Below are 20,653 nucleotides of genomic sequence, written 5' to 3'. Positions count from 1 at the left end.
GCCACTGCTCCAAACCCACACCAAGCCAATTCGAAATGGACCCAAGTCCTAAATGGATCGAGCTTTAAAACTAGCTTGGACGAGTGAGATAAGTGTTTTTATGGTGCTGACATAGAGAAGCCATTTTTTCTTTTTCTTTTGGCCGGGCCTCACGATGTGTGGAATGTTAGTTCCCTGACCAGGGATCAGACCAGGGACTGAATGTGGGCCATGGCAGCGAAAGCACCCAGGCCTAACCACCAGACAGCAAGGGAATCACCTGGAGATAAAACATGGGCGAACAAGAATGGAAAAAGGTATCACTCTGACTGTGTTAAACTATAAGACTTCTGGATAACAAAAGACATCATAACTACAGTTAGGACAGGCACAGAATGGACACAGGATTATCCAGAATAAAGAACTCTTACAGAACAATGCCAACAAAGGTCCGTCTAGTCAAAGCTATGGTTTTTCCAGTAGTCGTGTATGGATGTGAGAGTTGGACTATAAAGAAAGCTGACTGCCGAAGAATTGATGCTTTTGAACTGTGGTGTTGGAGAAGACTCTTGAGAGTCCCTTGGACTGCAAGGAGATCCAAGCAGTCAATCCTAAAGGAAATCAGTCCTGAATATTCATTGGAAGGACTGATGTTGAAGCTGAAACTCCAATACTTTGGCCACCTGATGCGAAGAGCTGACTCATTTGAAAAGACCCTGATGCTGGGGAAGATTGAAGGCGGGAAAAGGGGACGACAGAGGATGAGATGGTTAAATGGCATCACTGACTTGATGGACATGAGTTTGGGTAAACTCCGGGAGCTGGTGATGGACAAGGAGGCCTGGCTTGCTGCAGTCCATGGGATCGCAGAGAGTCAGACATGACTGAGCGACTGGACTGAACTGAACTGAACTAAACAGGACACTGGAAAAATCCAGAACTCAGTAGGGAAGCAGGGATTCTAGGAAAAGGGACCCTGAACCCTTTTGAGGAGGGTTGAGGAGATGCCCCTTCAGGACACTGGGATGTAAATACCAGAAAGAGTGCAGGTCTGCCATTGGTAAAATGGATCCAAAAGTTGTGGTATATTCGTACACGTGGTTTGTGGCAATACACATGCTTATGAACATCACAGATAGGAGAAAATGTACCTCGGGGTGACAAACCTGAATCCCCCTGGACAGGGGAGGGGAGGGATGGGTCAGGGATGGGAAGAACAATGAGACCCACAAGGCCCACCTCGAGGTTGGATGGCAGTACACACGCAATACTCGAGAAACAATTCAGAACACATCCACATGGAGGGACAGCAGCCGTCACCTATTAGGATGTGGAAGGGGTGAGACTTGGGGCGCAGAGGTTTCTGGCCCGGGCGTTGTATCTTGGGTGAATCCTTTAGCCTCCCCCGTTTCCTCATCTGTCAGGTATACATCTCTTAGTGCCCGTTTTCCAGGACCAGCCAAAAAACACTCAGAGCAGAACATGTCACGACTATCCATTCACCCAGACATGCCCACCACGGTTGGTATCTCCAGCTGGTGAGGGGCAGGGAGCAGACTATATATAGTAGGGGCTGGGGGTGTGTGGATGGTGGGTACCCCTGGGATGGGGGGAGAAGGTGGGGCTTTGGCTGAATTGGAGGGGATTCTGGGGTGGCAGCTGTGGAGGAGGTGGAGATGGTCTTGGCACTCCAGCCAAACTTTTTCATTTGCTGGGCCCCTGTGGCGCCTTCTCTCCCTCCAACGCCCTTCTTTCTTGCTTCGCGGACAGCTACACGCACTTAAGGCGAAATGCCCCGGTGTGTCCCTTCCAAGCCCAAGAGTCACGCCAGGCCTGGCAACCCCCCTACCCGCCCAGGGAGAATGCCAAGCAGACGCTTTCAGGGTGACTCGCCTTCCATCAGGTTCTGGAGGCTACCCATGGGCCTTGCCTCCCAGCGTGGGAGGTCAAAGGCTCAGGGTGCGTGTCAGCGGGCCCAAGGACCAATGGCACAACCCTGGCTCAGAGGAGAAGCGCTCCAAGTGGCCCTCAGCTCTGTACCCGTGTCTGTCTTCCAGGCAGAGCTGGGGCACCCGGCTTCTGCTTAGACCCAGAAGCAATCCCCAGTCGGGGGCACTCTGTGTGGGCCTGAGGTGTTTCACCTCCGAACACAAGATGGTCAACTTGCTGGAGGAATCTTGATAACTACAAAGAACCTTGCTAATGTTCATCATATCCTTTTATCCAGTATATTTCTTATAAATAATAGATCCTAAAATAATCAGAATTTATATTACATGAATGATAAGGATATTCAGAACAGAGAAGCATTCATTATTATTTATATTGTGCGAAAATACAGCAAACGTCAAATTTACCATTTTAACCATTTCAGGTGTACAACTCAGTGGCATTTCATGCCTCCGAACAGTCATGCAACCATCACATTTATTTAATTCCAGGACATTTTCAGCCCCTAAAAGGAGACCCCCTACCTATTCTCTCCAAATTCACCCCACCCTGGCACTCAATCTTTCTTTCGTGCAATTGCCTCTAGACATTTCCTAAGTGGAATTCTACAACAGGTGGTCCAGTATGTCTGGCAGTTTTCCACAAAATGTTTTCTAGGTCCACCCATATGACAGCAGGCATCAGTACTTCATTTCTTTTATGGGTAATATTGCAACCTATTCCAGAAAACTGCACTGAGTGGATAAATCGGTCATCCCTCAACACACGTTGGTTTGTTTCTACATTTTGGCAATTGTGAATCACACTATGGTGAACATTTGTGTCCAAGGGTTCATGACCCTGTTTTCAAATATTTGGGGCCATATGGTCATTCTCTATTTAATGTATGGAGGTACCAGCATTATTTCTAATGCCAAAAACTTTACAGTAGTCTTTAGTACAGGTGTCTGCCTCATGGAAATGTACAGCTGCCCTACCAGAGTCTTCTAACAAGCGTTTCTCAAAAAAGATACAAAATGACACATGAATTCTGATGACTATCATGTAAAATGCATGTTTAAGGTAAAAGACTGCAAAAGAATATATAGAAACATTGTTCCAGGGAAATGAAGATCTGAGAATTTGCTTTCTTCCCAACTTTATATACCATGGCTAAATTGTTTTTTGAAAAACTGTTTATGGACTTCAAAAAGATAGCATTGCTGGACAAGTCTCATAATAAACTATCAAGCACCTCTGGGAGAGCTCAGTGTGAGCCCAGTTTCGAGAACTGATGGAGTGCAGGTGGGAAGAGAGATATGTGCCCACAGGAGCATCGTAGTGCCACAAGTATGCAGCTTGGAGAGTGAACGGGGCTGTGAAAACTATTTGGAATGGGCGTGCCTGACATATATATTCATTGGTACCTGCATCAGTATTATTACACAATCCTTTCTTTAAAGACTGGAAGGAAATTCATGAAAATGGAAGAATATCAGCAGTGGTCGGGGCTTTCCTCATAGCTCAGTTGGTAAAGAATCTGCCTGCAATGCGGGAGGACCTGGGTTCAATCCCTGGGTTGGGAAGATCCCCTGGAGAAGGGAAAGGCTACCCGCTCCAGTGTTCTTGGGCTTCCCTGGTGGCTCAGCTGGTAAAGAATCTGCCTGCAAGGTGGGAGACCTGGGTTGGATCCCTGGGTTAGGAAGATCCCCGGGAGAAGGGAAAGGCCACCCACTCCAGTATTCTGGCCTGGAGAATTCCACGGACTGTATAGTCCATGGGTCACAAAGAGTGGGACACAACGGAGCGACTCCTCCAGCAGTAGCTGGTTATCTCTGGGAGTTAGTATTTCTAGGTGACTTTCGTCTTTTGTTCTTTACAGCATTTTCTCCTGTAAACATTACTTGGCTACCTAGAGAAAACAGACAAGAACAATCTAGCCTACCTAGAGAAAACAGACAAGAACAATCTAGCCTGTGCCTTGCTCTGAGTTTTTTCCCGAGGCCCCAGGCTCAGGGGCAGCTTTGTATTCCCGGCCCCTGGGCAGGCCTGGCCCGGGGCTGGGGGGGTGCAGCCTTTGGGCTCAGGCCCCTTGGGAGCAGTGGTGATAAAGTCACATCAGATTTCACATCCAGATCTGAGCTGGGGAAGCTCAGGGGAGGCACGCTCTTGTCCAGGTGTCCCTAAAATGGAAGGGGCAGCTCCCAGGACCTTGGATCCCCTGAGTGGATTGCAGTTTCCACCCTTAGGGGAAGTGGCCAGGAGGGTCCCAGGCCCACCCCAGGGAACACCAGGAAGCTGGTTCTGGAAGGCTCGAGAAGGGCCTTGTCATGGGGCTGTCAATTAGTCTCAGGCCTAGGGCAGGACCGAGCAGACTCCCTCCCACCCTCCATTTATTTCCCCCATGTGCACCCTGCCACCGGCTCTAGGTCTGCATTTGCAGAAGGGGTTTTCTGTGGGTGGCCAAGGAATGGGCCCCGAGCTCCCCCAGCCCCATGTCTGAGTAGAAGGCAGCAGGAGGCCCCAGGGATGGGGGCACACTGACCCACGAGGCACCAGTCAGAGAAGGGGGAGAAGACAGCAGGCCCCCAGGTCTGCCTTCAGAGGGGGGCCCTGCCCACCCCAGCCCCTCAAAGTAAGCCAGGCCCTGGGGTGAGACCCCTCCAACAACCAGAGGGCAGGTGCCTGTGGCAGCTGGGAGAGGGGCGAGAGTGGGAGGAATAGGGGAGAGGAGACACAGTTGGCACACAGCTGGCGCAGGGACTGGCTCAACCCAAGCTCCAAAGGCTAAGTGGGAGGCAGTCGTGGTGGGCAGGGGAAGACCCTTCTAACAATCCAGGGTGTTGGGGAGGTTAGCAAGAAAGGGGAGGTCCCCCCTCACCCCCTGGCATCAGAGGCTGAACCGGGGCAAAGAGTCTGGGTGCCTGGGTCACTGCCCACTGCACTGAGGAGGGCCCCAGGGGGTGAGGACAAGGATTCCAGGCACAAGGTCCTGCTGTGCTGTCTCCACAGGGCTTCTCCGGAATCAGAGGGATTAGAAGGAGCACAGTAAGGGAGGGCATGAGGCTGCAGGAATGTCAATGGAGAACAGTGGATGTGGAAAACTCTCTAGAGCTGCCATACAATCCAGCATAACCACGAGAATGGAAAGCAGGCACCCTAACAAAAGCTTGTACACAAATGCTCATATCGGCACTATTTTTTTGTTTGTTTGTTTTTTGGCCTCGTGGCGCAGCTTGTGGGGATCTTAGTTCCATGACTAGGGATTGAACCTGGGTCCCAGCTGTGGAAGTGCTGAGTTCTAACCGCTGCAATGCTAGGGAAATTCCAAGCAGCATTTTTCTAAATAGGCAGAATTTGGAAGCCTCCTCCATGTTCACCAGCAGATGGATAAGCATAATGGGGGAATGTCCACCCGGCAGATCATTCCACCATATAAAGGAGCGAAGTCCTGATACATGCTAATAATACAGCATGGATGAATACAGCCCAGCAGCCCAGCCAAGTGAGAGAAAGTAGGCACAGAAGGCCACATGCTGTATGATTCCAGAATAGGCAAACCCATCAAGACAGAAAGTCGAGGAGTGCAAAGAGAGAGTGGGAGAGCCTGCATAATGGTAGGAAGTTCCCTTTGGGAGTGACCACCATGTTCTGGAACTAGGTGGTGGTGACAATGACACCACATTGAAAGTACTCAAATATCACTAATGGGAAACTTTATGACATACATCGTTGCCCACAATAAAAAATTAAAACTGCTCCCTGAACCCACAGAGACCACAGGTGCCCTCACAGAGATGCAGGTCACTGGAAAAGACACAGAGCTGGGGGATAGGCAGGACTTGGGGAACTGGTTTTACTCAATGCAGATCATTTTTTTAAAAAAAAGTTTTTAAATTTGTTAATTTTTGGCTGTGCTGGGTCTTTGTTGTTGCAAGGGCTTTTCTCTAGTTGCAGCAAGCCAGTGCTACTCTCGAGTTGCTGTGCACAGGCTTCTCATTGAGCTGGCTTCTCTTAGCACATGGGCTCAGTTGCTGCACAGCATGTGTGATCTTCCCGGACCAGGGCTCGAACCATGACTCCTGCACTGGCAGGCAGATTCTTCACCACTGAGCCCCCAGGGAAGCCCCGATGCAAATCTTGATCTCTGCTTTGAAGTTCCTAAGACTTGCAGATATCCCCCACTCCACCTACATGCGTCTCCAACCAAGCCACCAAACCAGTGTCATATGACCATTGTTGTTGAATTCAAGTAGGGATTGACTGTCCTTGACTTAAAATGCTGAAGTGAAGTGAAGTCACTCAGTCGTGTCCGACTCTTTGCGACCCCATGGACTGTAGCCTACCAGGCTCCTCTGTCCATGGGATTTTCCAGGCAAGAGTACTGGAGTGGGTGGCCATTTCCTTCTCCAGGAGATCTTCCTGACTCAGGGATCGAAGCCAGGTCTCCTGCATTGTAGGCAGACCCTTTATAAATGCTGAGATGGAGGTATATAAGCCAGGGATTGAGTGTAGGAGGAGATAAGAGGCCCAAGGAGAACCCGAAGGCACCTTGACATTGAGCAGTTGCAGAGAGAGATACAGAGCTTAGTCACCCAAAGAGAAGGAAAGTGAAGAAGGGAAGCTGGGCAAGACAGTGTACCAAGGACGGGAGGTTGGATGGGATCAGGACGCAGAAGGACCCTCTAGATTGGTTAAAAGAGGGTAGTCGGGGAGGGGGACGCCCAGCCGGCCTGTATAGACTCAGCCTTTGGGAGCTTTTGCAGAGAATGGGGTGGAAGGGGCTTTGGGGTGTGGGAGAGCCCTAGGTTTGGTTTCTACCAGGACAGACATGTGAGAGCATTTGAATGCTTGTTGGGAAAGGTAGGTTCAGAAGACGAAAAATTTTTAAATGCCAAAAAAGAGTGAGGGTCAGACCTGGAAAAGGTAGGGGGTATATGTGGGGGTGGGGGGGAATCGAGGGAAACACGTGGTGGGGGGCAGGGGGCAAGAGCGAGGCAAATGGCGGTGGAGCAGCAGAAGGGACATTGGTGTCCGGTGGGACATGGTGGGGATATGAGGGCAAAGAGAGGACACAGGAGCAAGGGGTCAGGGAACAGCAACGCAGACAGCTCGGCGACGCAATGGGGATCAAGCAGGGGCCTGATCAGCGAAGCCGGAGGCACGGCCCCACCTCCCGCCCGCGGCGAGGCGGCCGCGGCCCGGGAGGGGGCGGGGCCGAGGCGGCAGAGGGCGGGGCCCGGGCGCGCTCGCCCCGCCCCCCGGGCGCGGAGCCGCAGACAAAGAGCGCGCCGCGGCGGCGACGCGAGCAAGGCTGGGTCGCCCAGCCGGTCCGGTCCCCCGCGCTCTGGCCGGGTCTCTCCCGCGCTTCTCGGCCCGATCGACGGCCCCTACCCCTCTGGTCCCCCGCCCCCGCCCCCAGCCTTGGTGGATGTCCGGCCCCGGCTCTAGGAGGCTGGGGGCTTCAGGTGGAAGGCCCTCAGCATCCGTCCCAGATGCTCGGATTTGAGAATCGCTGAGCGGGGCGAGGAGGGTAGTCTGAGAAAAGAGCCCTGGGCCGGATGACTGGGGGTCCCACAGGCCCCACGGCCCCCTGGAAGGTCTGGGGAACGCCCCTTTCACCCAGGGTCAGGAGAGGAGGAGGGGGTTGACGCCATAATTCGAGGGGCGCCCACGGCTGGATTGCCTCTCCCAATCCCACTCTGCGGATTGGGAAACCGAGGCCAGGCAGAACAGAAACCAAAGTTAGCCTCTGCACCCAATCCCACCGGCTAGCTCAGCTCTGCTGTCGCCAGTGTCCAGGGAACACCTTGGATACAGCTGGGTGTCTGGCTCCGCGGGACCCAGAAAGGAGACGCCCAGAGCAGGGCAGGCTCTTTTCCGGGGCCCAGAAAGAAGTCTTCATTCATGCCTTCCCATCTCTGGAGCTGGAAAATTGTCAATCCATAGGGCCATCGGCACATCTGTCTACGGCATCTGCCCAGGGACGTCTGCATGCCCCTTACCCAGATCCCAGGCACCTGCTCCCTCCTGTCTCAACACACACATTCCCAAGCAAAAAGCTGGCACCAAGCTTCCCCTCCCGGGAAATCCTGACACCCTTAATGTGTTCAGGGATTGAACACAGACACAATCATCTCTCCAATTATACTGCTAATGCCCTTATAACCTTTTTTTTCCCCCAGATCCAGGACCCAATCAAGGATCACACACCTGGTTCTTAGGTCTCTGAAAGTGAAAGTGTTAGTCACTCAGTTCAGTTCAGTTCAGTTCAGTCACTCAGTGTGTCTGACACTTTGAGACCCCATGGACTGCAACACACCAGGCCTCCCTGTCCATCACCAATGCTCAAACTCATGTCCATCAGGTCAGTGATGCCATCCAACCATCTCATCCTCTGTCGTCCCCTTCTCCTCCTGCCTGCAATCTTTCCCAGCATCAGGGTCTTTTCCAGTGAGTCAGGTCCTCACATTTGGTGGCCAAAATACTGGAGTTTCAGCTTTAGCATCAGTCCTTCCAATGAATATTCAGGGTTGATTTCCTCTACTGGTTTGATCTCCTTGCTGTCCAGCGAACTCTCAAGAGTTTTTCCAGCACCACAGTTCAAAAGCACCAATTCTTCAGTGTCCTCAGCCTTCTTTATAGCCTCAGTCCTTCCAATAAATATTCAGGACTGATTTTCTTTAGGATGGACTGGTTGGATCTCCTTGCAGTCCAAGGGACTCTCAAGAGTCTTCTCCAACACCACAGTTCAAAATCGTCTCTCACTGTTTTCCATTGTTTCCCCATCTATTTGCCATGAAGTGATGGAATCAGATACGATGATTTTCGTTTTTTGAATGTTGAGTTTTAAGCCAGCTTTTTCACTCACCTTTCACTTTCATCAGAGGCTCTTTAGCTCTTCTTTGCTTTCTGCCATAGGGTGGCGTCATCTGCATATCTGAGGTTATTGATATTTCTCCTAGCAATCTTGATTCCAGCTTGTGCTTCATCCAGCCCAGCATTTCTTATGATGAACTCTGCATGTTAAATAAGCAGGGTGACAATATACAGCCTTGTCGTATTCCTTTCCCAGTTTGGAACCAGTGCGTTGTTCCATGTCCGGTTCTAACTGTTCCTTCTTCACCTGCATACAGATTTCTCAGGAGGTGTGGTATTCCCATCTCTTGAAGAATTTTAACAGTTTGTTGTGATCCACACAAAGGCTTTAGTCAATGAAGCAGAAGTAGATGCTTTTCTGGACCTCTCTTGGCTTTTCTATGATCCAACGGATGTTGACAATTTGTTCTCTGGTTCCTCTGCCTTTTCTAAATCCAGTGTGAACATCTGGAAGTTCATGGTTCAAATACTGTTGAGGCCTGGCTTGGAGAATTTTGAACATTACTTTGCTAATGTGTGAAACAGTGCAATTGTGCAGTAGTTTGAACATTCTTTGACATTGCCTTTCTTTGGGATTGGAATGAACAATGGACTAGTTCTGTGGCCACTGCTGAGTGTTCCAAATTTGCTGGCATGTTGAGTGCAGCACTTTCACAGCATCATCTTTTAGGATTTGAAATAGCTCAGCTAGAATTCCACCACCTCCATTAGCTTTGTTCTTAATGATGCTTCCTAAGCCCCACTTGACCTCTCACTCCAGGATGTCTGGCTCTAAGTGAGTGATCACACCATTGTGGTTATCTGGGTCATTAAGATCTTTTTTGTATAGTTCTTCTGTGTATTCTTGCCACCTCTTCTTAATATCTTCTTCTATTAGGTCCTTCCCTCATAGCTCAGTTGGTAAAGAATCCGCCTGCAAGGCAGGAGACTCTGGTTCGATGCCAGGGTCAGGAAGATCAGGAAGATCTGCTGGACAGGGGATAGGCTACCCACTCCAGTATTCTTGGGCTTCCCTTGTGGCTCAACTGGTAAAGAATCTGCCTGCAATGCAGGAGACCTGGGTTCAATCCCTGGGTTGGGAAGATCCCTTGGAGAAGGGAAAGGCTACCCACTCCAGTATTCTGGCTGAAGAATTCCATGGACTATATAGTCCATGGGGTCACGAAGAGTCGGACACAACTGAGCGACTTTCACTTTCCACTTTCTGTTAGGTCCATACCATGTCTGTCTTTTATTGTGCCCATCTTTGCATGAAATTTTTCCTTGGTATCTCTAATTTTTGTAGAGATTTCTAGTCTTTCCCATTCTATTGTTTTCCTCTATTTCTTGGAATTGATCGCCGAGGAAGGCTTTCTTACCTCTCCTTGCTATTCTTTGGAACTCTGCATTCAGGTGCATATCGTTCCTTTTCTCCTTTGCCGTTTGCTTCTCTTCTTTTCTCAGCTATTTGTAAGGCCTCCTCAGACAACCATTTTGACTTTGCATTTCTTTTTCTTAGGGATGGTTTTGATCACTGCCTCCTGTACAACATTACAAACCTCCATCCATAGTTCTTCAGACACTCTGTCTATCAGATCTAATCCCTTGAATCTATTTGTCACTTCCACTTCCACTTCCACTGCTCAATTGTGTCTGACTCTTTGCCACCCCATGAACTGTAGCCCGTCAAGCTCCTCTGTCCATAGGATTTTCCAAGCAAGAATACTGGAGTGGGTTGCCATGTCCTTCTCCAAGGGATCATCCTGACCCAGGGATCAAACCCATGTCTCTTATGTCTCCTGCCCTGGCAGGTAGGTTCTTTTACCACTAGGGCCACCTGGGAAGTCTCTTAGGTCTCTAGTCTCCTGTATCTACAACAACCTATGCACTGAAAAACAACTTTCATGACACTGACCTCTTGGAAGAGTCCAGGGCACTGGCCTCATAGCAAGTCCCAGGGTCTGGATTCGCTTCCTTCCTTCCTGGTTACATTCAGCTTAGGCCTTCTGAGGAGACCGGCCACCCTGGGCAGGCTGTGTCCCTCCCCACACGGTGTGAGGGAGGCTCAGTGTGATCACTCAGTCTCTCCCTGGTAAAGCTGCCTTGTCCCTTCCTAATGCACAAGTCATCTGGGTGATATCTTGAGACCCAGGGACTCTTTTCCGCAACAACTTTCATCTCATGGTTTGACCACCCAAGGATGCTCCCCAGCTGGATCAGTTCAACTGGATGAATTACACTGGTGGCTGCAAAATGCCTTCATTTGTTAGAATTCTAGCAGGGAAACAACACTACATGCCAACAACATATGACTGACCCAGTGAATGGTGTGCTCCCAGTTGAGGCTGCCTGGACAAGCTATACCATCCACCCCTAAAACTCTACCCACCCTTTCTGCCCAGGGGCAGGATCGGAGAGAATGAAGCACACAGGAAGCCTTCATCTCAATGGATCCTTTAGTATTGGGGTGGTGAGTGTGTCTGGGTTCCCATGTGAGCTACCTATGGGTTATTGGTAAGGATGTGGGTGACGTGAAGAGGCTCAGTGAGCTGCACGTGGCCTGGAAGAGCAGATTATGTCCCTTGGGGGCCGCACATGGACAATCATCCCTGGAAATTGATTTGATAGATATGAGCTGAGGCCTCCTCCCTTTTATTTGTAATAAACTCTCTTGCTAGGTGATACTGATGGAATTTGTGGGTTCACGGATTTATCCAAAGTCCCGCTCAAGGTCCTCACTGCTCAGTGTAGGCTAAAACCAGCAGCACGAACATCCATCCCCTGGGAGCATGTGAGTAATCTCAGGCCCCACCCTGGACCTGTTGAAGCAGATTCTGCATTTTAACAAGGGCCTCAGGGTAGTCGTGCTGGCCCAGAGCGCCCCCTTGAGGAACCGGGACTTGCAGGCACCTGGAAGGGATTCAGACCACAGGCAAGGGCTTCACAGGGTCTCTCTTCCCACCAAGCCCTCCCCAAAGGGTGGGTGGTGCCCACCCAGGGGCAAGCTGAAATCCGACCCAGCAGCCCTGAACCTCCTGCCTTTCCAGGGTTGAGCAGGCCTCTCAGGCACCTCTCAAGTCCTGCCTGGAGAGAGGCTGGGAGTGAGGGATGCCCCACTGAAGCCACATTGGACAAGTGAAGCAAAGCACTTCCTAAGGTCATCCTTGGTTGTGTGCTCACAGCTTCCCACCTACGTACCTCTGGGCTAACCTGGTTGGCCCAAAGGCAAAGGCCATGTCTTGCAGTAATCCAAATATTCTCCATAAAGACTGAAATATTCTTTTCATTCAAATGAAGCCTTCCTCAGTGATCAATGCAAAATGAAAATATTCCTTTTATTTCCACTGCTCAAAGCAAGCTTGAGAAGAGACAGACTGCACTAACAAAGAGGGGCGATGCTTTGTAACATCTGAAGCCAGCTCTGAACCCCAGCTTCTCGGTCTTTCTTCTTTTGGTGCGGCTCATGTGCAGAAGGACTCAGTGTACCTCCATCTCAGTATCTGTCCAGTGCCTGACTCATCTCATATTTTCTACTTCACAACTCAGGGCCCGTCTGGTTTTGTACCCCACCCTGTGGGATCTTAGTTCCCGGACCAGGGGGTCCCCAACACACTGCCTTGGAAGGGCAGAGTCTTAACTGCCGGGAGGGCCAGGTAAGTCCCCCCCACTTCTTTCTTGTTAGGAAAACTCTCACGATAATATTGGACATTCTTCTGTCACTGGACATTGTGACAGTTTCATGAGGAAGGCCTTCTCCATCCACTTTCCACTCCTTAGTGCCTGATCAGATGTTCACAACCCCTCGCCCACCCAGATGAGATTCCAGGGGACCAAATGCCCTGCTGATTTCTCAATGGCAGTGATGCCAGGAGGCAGGCCCTCTGTATTCCCATGTGGCACATGTAGAAGCTGAGGAACTGAGTCAGGGAACCATTCAGTACCTCCACACACTGTATTCCCTGGCAGGGGCCCTGAAGGAGAAGGTAAGAAAGATTTACTTGGCCCTACCAGGGGCCCCTGCTAAGCTAAGTGCTCCCATGTGCTTTTGGTAAGAAAAGTGCTTTTGTTAAGTGTATGTGTTGTTCAGTTGCTATGTCGTGTCTGACTCTTTCGACCCTATGGACTGCAGCCTGTCAGGCTTGTCTGTCCTCCACTATCTCCTGAAGTTGGCTCAAACTCATGTTAAATTGAGTCAGTGGTGCCATCCACCCATCTCATCCTCTGCCGCCCCCTTCTCCTTTTGCCTTCTTGTTTTTAAAGCTTTACTGGAGTAAAATTGCCGTATGATCAGCTGCACGTATTTAGAGCATACGGTTTGAAAAAGTTTTGATATCAGGGGTATGTGTACATCTATAAAGCCATCGCCACAATCAACAGAGTGACCATCTCCATCATTCCCAAAAGGGTCCTCCCACCCCTTCCACCATCCCTGCAAATACTGACCTGCGTGCCCCCCACCTGCTTTTTTTTTTGAGGCCAGCTTGCAGCATCTCAGTTCCCTGATCAGGGACTGAACCTGGGCCACTGCAGTCAAAGCTCCAAATCCTAACCACTAGGGCTTCCCTCAGAGAAGGTGATGGCACCCCACTCCAGGACTCTTGCCTGGAAAATCCCATGGATGGAGGAGCCTGGTAGGCTGTAGTCCATGGGGTCGCACAGAGTCAGACACGACTGAAGTGACTTAGCAGCAGCAGCAGCAGGCCATCCCCACTGGCTGCAATGTATGAGACCCAGGTTTAATCCCTGGGTCAGGAAGATCCCCTGGAGAAGGAGATGGCAACCCACTCCCAGTATTCTTACCTGGAGGATTCCATGGACAGAGGACCTTGCCGGGCTGCAGTCCATGGGGTCTCAAAGAGTCAGACGCAACTGAGTGACTTAACACTTTCCTTTTCAGGCCACCAGCATCCCCCCCCCACTACCACCATCTGCTTTCTGTCACTATAGTTTGCCTTTCTAGAATTTTCTATCAATGGCTCAGACAGATCCAGGACAAGGGGTCATGGTGTCAGACAGAGAGAAGGACACAAGCCCAGCAAGCAGGGACACCAGGAATGGCTCTCGAAGGCTCTTTGGTGTCTCAGTGTACAGTGACCAGACTATCATCCTTTCTACCCTTTGTGACCTGGCTTCTTCCTCTTCCTAACAACCTGCATGACCCGGCCCCCGACTAAGGGTCATTTCCAGATTTTCCAAGCTCTCCCTGGGCCCCCCAGGCCCCTAGCACCCACATTTGGTTAAATATCATTGGAAGATAAGATTGGGACAACAGAAATGGAACTGGGGTTCTGACAGGCTGCACTTCTGACATACCTGTGATAGACCACATCAGAAGAACCCAGGGCCAAAAACACCACAGGATCACCTCAGTGGCCACAGAAAAACCATTCAACAAAATCTAACAACCCTCCATGATAAAAACACTCAAACTAGGAATAGAAGGGAATTTCCTCCACCTGATAAAGAACATCTATGACAAACCCGCAGCTAACTTCATACTCACGGGACAAAGACTGGAAGCCTCCCCACTTAGATCAGGAACAAGGCAAGGATGCCCACTGACCACTTCCATTCAACAGTGCACTGGAGGTGCTAGCCAGAGCAAGTAGGCAAGAAAAAGAAAGGCAAGAGACGGGACTTCCTTGGCCGTCCAGTGGTTAAGACTCAGTGCTTCCATTCCACAGGGTAGGGGTTCAATCCCTGGTTGATCCAAGAACCGCAAGGCTCCACCAATAAAATGAAATGAAAGGAAGATTGGAAAGGAAGGAAAACTATCTCTACTATATATAGGAAATCCTGAGGAATTCACTCAAAACAACTATTCCAGCTAATAAATGGGTTTAATAAGGTTGCAAGATACATGACCAATACAAAAAACTGAATTGTATTTTTATACAGTGGCAACAAGAAAAATGAAAAGGAAATTAAGAAAACAACTCTTACAATAAAATCATAAAGAATAAAGTACTCAGGAATACATTTAACAAAAGTACAAAACATTGGTAAAGGTAATTGAAGACCCGGGGAATTCCCCAGTGGTCCAGTGGTTTGGACTTTGTGCTTTCACTGCCAAGGGCCCAGGTTCAATCCCTAGACAGGGAACTAAGATTTCACAAGTGGGATAAAAAGACATCCCATGTTCATGGGTAATACTCCCCCAAACTCAATGTAATATTCAATACAATTTCAATATCTATTCCATGCAATATTCAATATGAATTCAACCCAATTCCTACAAAATCACAGCTGGCTTTTCAGAAAGTGACAAACTGATTCGAAAATTCATATGGAAATTCAGGTGACCCAGAACAGACACCTGAATCTTGAAGAGTACAACAATCTTGAACAATCTTGAAGAGTACAAAGTTGGAAGACCCACACTTCAAAATTTATTTACAAAGCTCTAGTAAAAGCTGTGGTGAAGGCATAAAGATAGACATTTCTCCAGAAAAGATAAGCAAATAGTCAATAGTACAGGAAGGATACTCATCAGGAAATGCATTTGGAAAGCACAATGAGACAGATACCACCTCAAATAATAGGTTGGCTCTAATCTAAAACGTATGTTGGAGAGGCTGTAAAGAAATTAGGATCCTCTTACACTGCTGGTGAGAATATAAAATGTAAAATGATGTAGGCTTTGTGGAAAAGAGTTTGGCAGCTCTCAAAATAATAACCATAATTACCATATAATCCAGCAAATCCATTTCTAGGTATTTACCCGAAAGAATTGCAAGCAGGGACTCAAACAGATATTTGTACTCTCAGGTGCACAGGATGACTGTTCACACTAGCCAAAAGGTGGCAATAAGTCAAATGTCCATCACTGGATGACGATAAATATTATGTGGTATATAGCCACACAATGGAATATTATTGAGTAATAAAAAGAAATTTCATACCGAGAACATGCTACAATGTGGAAGAACCTTAAAAACATGATAAAAAAGTTGGACAACAAAAGATCAGGTATTGGAGAAGGAAATGGCAACCCACTCCAGTATTCTTGCCTGGAAAAGTCCATGGACAGAGGAGCCTGGCAGGCTGCAGTCCATGGGGTTACATGACTGAGCATGTGTGCATGAGGGTGGAGGGTCACGGGTTGGTAGCAATAAACTGGTAGAACTAAAAAAAAAAAAAAGATCAGGTATCAAGATCAGGTATCATACAGTTCCTAAAATGAAACTGGTTCCATTGAAATGAAATGTCTGAAACAGGCAAGTCCATAAAGACAAGTAGACTAGTGGTTGCCAGAGCCTAGGAGCTATTGGCACGAATGGGCATGTGACTGCTAATGGGTACAATGTTTCTTTTTAAGGTGATGAAAATGGTCTGGAATTGGTGATGGTTGCACAATTCTGAATATACTAAAAACCACTCAACTTTACATGTTGCAAAGGTATGTGGATTATACATCAATATAACTCTCTATGTGTGCATTTTTTTTAAAATACCTGTGAATCATCTGGAGAAAAGGGTCTGGAATCAAGGCTGGAATAGAGACTTGAGACTTCTTAACCTGGGGGTCAGAGGCCTCTGGGGACCTAGGAAAGAGCCTCAGGGCATAAGGAAGCCACATGGCAAGTGGTGTAGGTGTCCTTGTGTGTGTCTCTGGGCTGCACTGTGTCCTGGTGGGGTTCCTTATTTTGGTAAGATGCTGGGGCCACAGGCACATATGGACAAGCCATGGAGAAGCATCTCTGAAATCGGGAAGTACCAGAATTTAAGTGGCAGGTAGGCAGAGGTCCTGGAAGCTGGTCTTCTGGACAAAAACTTTCTTCCCTCTGAAAAGAGGTTCAAGCCAGGAGAAGGTCCCTGCTAGCCAACAGACCCGGAGTCATTTGGGATAGCTAATGGCTTTCCCTTCTCTCTAGATTTTTTACAATTCAATTCTCTTTGATTTTCCTTTGAAAGGGCAGTTTCTTTTCTAAAAAACTGCAGCCATACTGTGTAACACAGGGCACTCCACTCTGTACTCTGTAATGATCTATATGGAAATAGAATCTAAAAAAGAGTAGACGTAAGTATAAATAATTCACTTTGCTGTACAGCAGAAACACAACAATATAAATCAACTATAGTGCAGTAAAAATTAAAAGATCAATGTAAAGATGTAAAAGGTAAAATCAAACTACATCCAGTCTCCGATTCTGTCCAAACTTCTATGGGAGCTTTAAAAGGGATCAATGTCCCCAGGGCCTGGTCGGTGAGGGCTGGCAAAGACTAGGAAAGGAAAAGGACCCATCTCTCGGGGGAGCTACTTGCCTAGGGCTCAGGGGTCTCCCTCCAGGAGACCTGGCCCAGGACTTCCCTGTCCAGGTTCACCTCAAGCCTTCCTCTAACAGGGAGCCTCCCTGAAGGCTAACCCAGCCAGACCTGAGGACCCCCACTCCTGCCCTGGGGAATCCAGAAGATCACAGCAGCATCCTCTCCCAAGCTTGGCTGGCTCAACTCAGGCCTGCAGCGTGGGGCAGGTTGCCTTCCACTTTCCACACATCCCCACTGGGTTGGCCCTTAATGAAGTGCTACTACCATCAAGAGCCAACTCAAGAGCTTTGGATTTGCTTGCTATTTGATGGAACGATTGCAAGAAAAGGCAACCGTGAAGATGGGATGGCATGGCCTCATCGACCAACGAGGGCAACGCACCTACCGCTCCCAACCTCCTTCCCTGCAGCCTTGGTGCAGACCACTGGGATTCCACAGGACCGCCTGGTCTAGTGACCCCAACCTGGGTCATTCCCCAACCCGATCGCACGAGGAGGAAATAGAAATAACCAGACCAAAATTTCCAAACAGCTGGAAGGAGAGATGAAACCAAGCAGGGGGCTGCGGTTGGGGGTGGGGTGGGGGGCGACCCCTGGGATTCCACCGGAAGGCCTCCTCTAGTGATCCCAACCTGGGTCATTCCCGAACCGGATCGCAGGAAGGGGAAAAGGTAATAGCCAAGCCAAGATTTCCAAACACCTGGAAGGACAGATGAAACTAACCGCGGGGCTGGGGGGCGGGGGTGGGGGGGCTGAGCAGAAAGAAGGCGGAGAGCCACGAGCAGGGAAAGCAGAAGGCCTGCGCGTCCACGGAGACCGGCCTGGGACAGGCGGGGAGGAGCGCCACCAGACTGGGGCAAGATTCCGCGTCCCACCCGCCGCCGGCTTCTACCCGGGTGGGCCCAAGGACCTACACTCCCACCACGTCCTCCCCCGTCTCCCCCGCGCCACCGCCAATGCCTGCAGGAGGTTCCCCAATTTTCCTAAGGAGATCCCCTTCTCCCAGCCAGCACCTCTCCGACCTGCACGTGCGCCCGGTCCGGACCAACAAACCCAGAGTAGAAACGTATACCTGGGTGAGCCCGGCCTGCCCCTGGGTCCAGATCCCCTCCACCTTTGACCTTGAACTCCCTCCACGGAGCCCGGGGGACGTCTCAGACCAAGCCATCCAGGACATGTCTCTAGACGGTTCTCAGGGCTCACAGAGAAAGTACACACACACGGGGTGGCAGGAGCCTCCGCGCACACACAGACGGGGCACAAGCACGCACTCACGAAGTCACGCCACGCACAAGCAAAGGAGCCCGGCTCCGGGTCCGAGAGCGCGACCTGGAGTCTCCCATCTCTCTGGGCGTAGAGTACTGCCGGGTCCACGCCCCCACCCACCGCCCAAAGGCCCTGCGGGGCACAGGGCGGGCCGGGCACCGAAGGCCGCGGGCTGCCCTTCTAGTAGACCCGGCGACGGCCGCTCACCCGAGGCCCTGAAGGCCTGGGAGCCCACCGTTGGCTTGGGCAGGGCCGGAGCGGAGAGGGGTTGCTGGGGGAGGTACCTGATCGCGCCGGCCGGGCGTCGGCGGGGTCCCGGGGCGCGGCCCGCGGGCCCCCGTACCCCTGCCCCACGGGGACCGCGATTTGCCCCCGCCTCCCGGCGCTCCGAGAGTGCCCACCTCCCTTCCCCAGCCCCGGGGCCAGCGGGGCCAGCGGGGCCAGCGAGATCAGGGAAACGCAGGCCGTTGCTATGCAACCCCCGTCCCGCGCCGGCGCCGGCGGCAACTCGTTTCCCGGCTCAGGGTCCCGAGGTGCTCGCGCAGCGGACCCGGGCTCAGCCCAACTTCCCGACCCGGACCGATCGGGATCCAGGGCTCGCCTCGCAATCAATCGAGCGCCCCAGGGATGCGTCCCGTACCCCGATCTCCACGCAGGGACTCCCATCCGCCCCCACATCTGTGCCTGGTTCCCACGGACACCAACATCCAGCCGCCCTAGAGACGGAGGACGAAAATGCCTCCGTAACCTTCTCCGCTCGGGGCCCTTCGGCCCCTCCATCGGGCCCTCCCCTCCAGGTGCCGCCCTCCCGCCCCTCGCCCCCGCGGCCGGGCAGCCCTACCTGCAGCATCACTTTGTACTGCTCCTCCGGCTTCTGGACCACGCACATATTACATCCCATGGTGCCGGCCGCCGAGGGGAGGAGGGCGGCCACGGGAAAACGCCTTTCACTGGCCCGATCGCGGGACCTCGGGCCCCGGGCTGGGGCCGGGGGCCATAGCCTAGCTCGGGGGCGGGCCGCCTAGCGGGGGAGGGGGGCACGCCCCCGGGGTGGGGGCAGCTCCACGCCCCTCCGGTTAACCCTTAGCTGTCCGCGGCCCGGCGCGGGCATGCTCCCTCGCACCCCGCCAGGAAAAAAAAAAAGGGTAGCGGGGGATGGGCGGGCGCGCGGGGCGTTGCACGGCTACCGCCCCCCCCCCCGCCCCCGCGTAGGCGCGGGGGCGCGCCAGGCCGCTGGGGGCCGTCAGGGGCCGCGGGCCGAAACCCTCCCAGCCCGCCGGCTCCGCGGCTCCAGCTGCCACCTCTGGCTCCCACCCATGGCCACCCGCCCCGGGAGCCCGGCCCTCGCGCTTGGCGCCGCGTCCGGGCCCGCCGACTCGGGGGATCGGCGGCCACCCCGCTCGCAGCCAGGGCTCCCCGCCCCACCCCTCCCCGCCCGCGCTCCCGCCTAGATGGGCCGCGCTCCAGGCGCTCCGGGCGCCCGCTCTCCGGCCAGCCGCCCGCCCCGCGGTCTCCGGCTCCCGCCTGGGACGACGGACACGGCGCGCGCGCGCGCCCGCGTCAGCAGAGGGGAGCGGGCGCACGCGCGCGGGAGCGAGGGGAGCGGGGCTGGGTGGGCGAGCGCGAGGCTGGAGGCCGCGGGAGCCAGCGCGGGAAGCCGGGGGCGGGGCCTTTCCCGGAGTCCCGGGGCGGGGGGGCGGGGGGTCCCCGATTCCACGGTTTCCTGCCATCGCCAGCGTCCGGCCCGGAGCACCTGGCCCTGGATATGCCGACTGCGCGGGGCCAGCCCGGGATACCAGGGTCCGGGGTGGAGGAGCGCCTCCCGGGATCCCCCACGAGCTCGCGGCCTCGGGACTGGGGGAGGGGGGTCACGATTTAAGCCCCTTTCGCACATCCTTCGCGCAGCATCCGTCTCTCCGGATTCCCTTTAACGATCCCGTCTCTCCAACTCAGCCGTTCTCTCGCTGTCGTTGTAAACGTATACCTTTGTTAAAATTTTAAAAACGAAAACATTTTTTTTTTTTTTTAATAAGAGAGAAAAGCGTGAGGTTGGGTGGGTCTCTGGGAGAGCCAACCGAGCGGTTTGGGATGCTGGGGCCCCGGGTGCACCGGATTAGCTACCTACCTGCGTCTCTCTCTGTCCCCGCCTGAGCCCAGCGTGCCACTTTCACGCTCCCTCCATCTCTTCCCTTATCTCTCCCACAGTCTGCCCTGGCTTCCTTGGACTAGCCTGGAGAAAGAAGGCCTTGGCCTGGAAAGCCGCCTCAGATGGAGGGCCGGGTTCCCATGGGCTGCCAGGGAGAGCCGCGGAGTCCAAGCCCTCTGGCTGCAGAGATAACTTGATTCAATTGTTG

At 52.2% G+C, this 20,653-nt stretch overlaps 1 protein-coding gene across 3 annotated transcripts in view; it reads right to left on the bottom strand.

Annotated features, from left to right (window-relative positions):
* Window positions 1-19,675, bottom strand: part of PDZD4 (PDZ domain containing 4) — a 28,023-nt gene extending 8,348 nt beyond the window's left edge. Inside the window, exon 1 of one of the 3 annotated variants that reach the window (XM_027534261.1) lies at window positions 19,141-19,675. In XM_027534261.1, the coding sequence (XP_027390062.1) occupies window positions 19,141-19,200 (60 nt within the window). In that variant the 5' untranslated portion in view covers window positions 19,201-19,675. The remainder of the gene's footprint in view (window positions 1-19,140) is intronic. The other 2 variants (XM_027534259.1, XM_027534262.1) reach the window with 2 other exon arrangements.
* Window positions 19,676-20,653: the final 978 nt, after the last annotated feature.

This window comes from Bos indicus x Bos taurus, chromosome X (genome assembly GCF_003369695.1).
Source record: "Bos indicus x Bos taurus breed Angus x Brahman F1 hybrid chromosome X, Bos_hybrid_MaternalHap_v2.0, whole genome shotgun sequence".
NCBI classification, from domain to species: Eukaryota; Metazoa; Chordata; class Mammalia; order Artiodactyla; family Bovidae; genus Bos; species Bos indicus x Bos taurus.
Note: the sequence above shows the minus strand (reverse complement) of the source record. Positions and strands in the feature narration are given on the sequence as shown.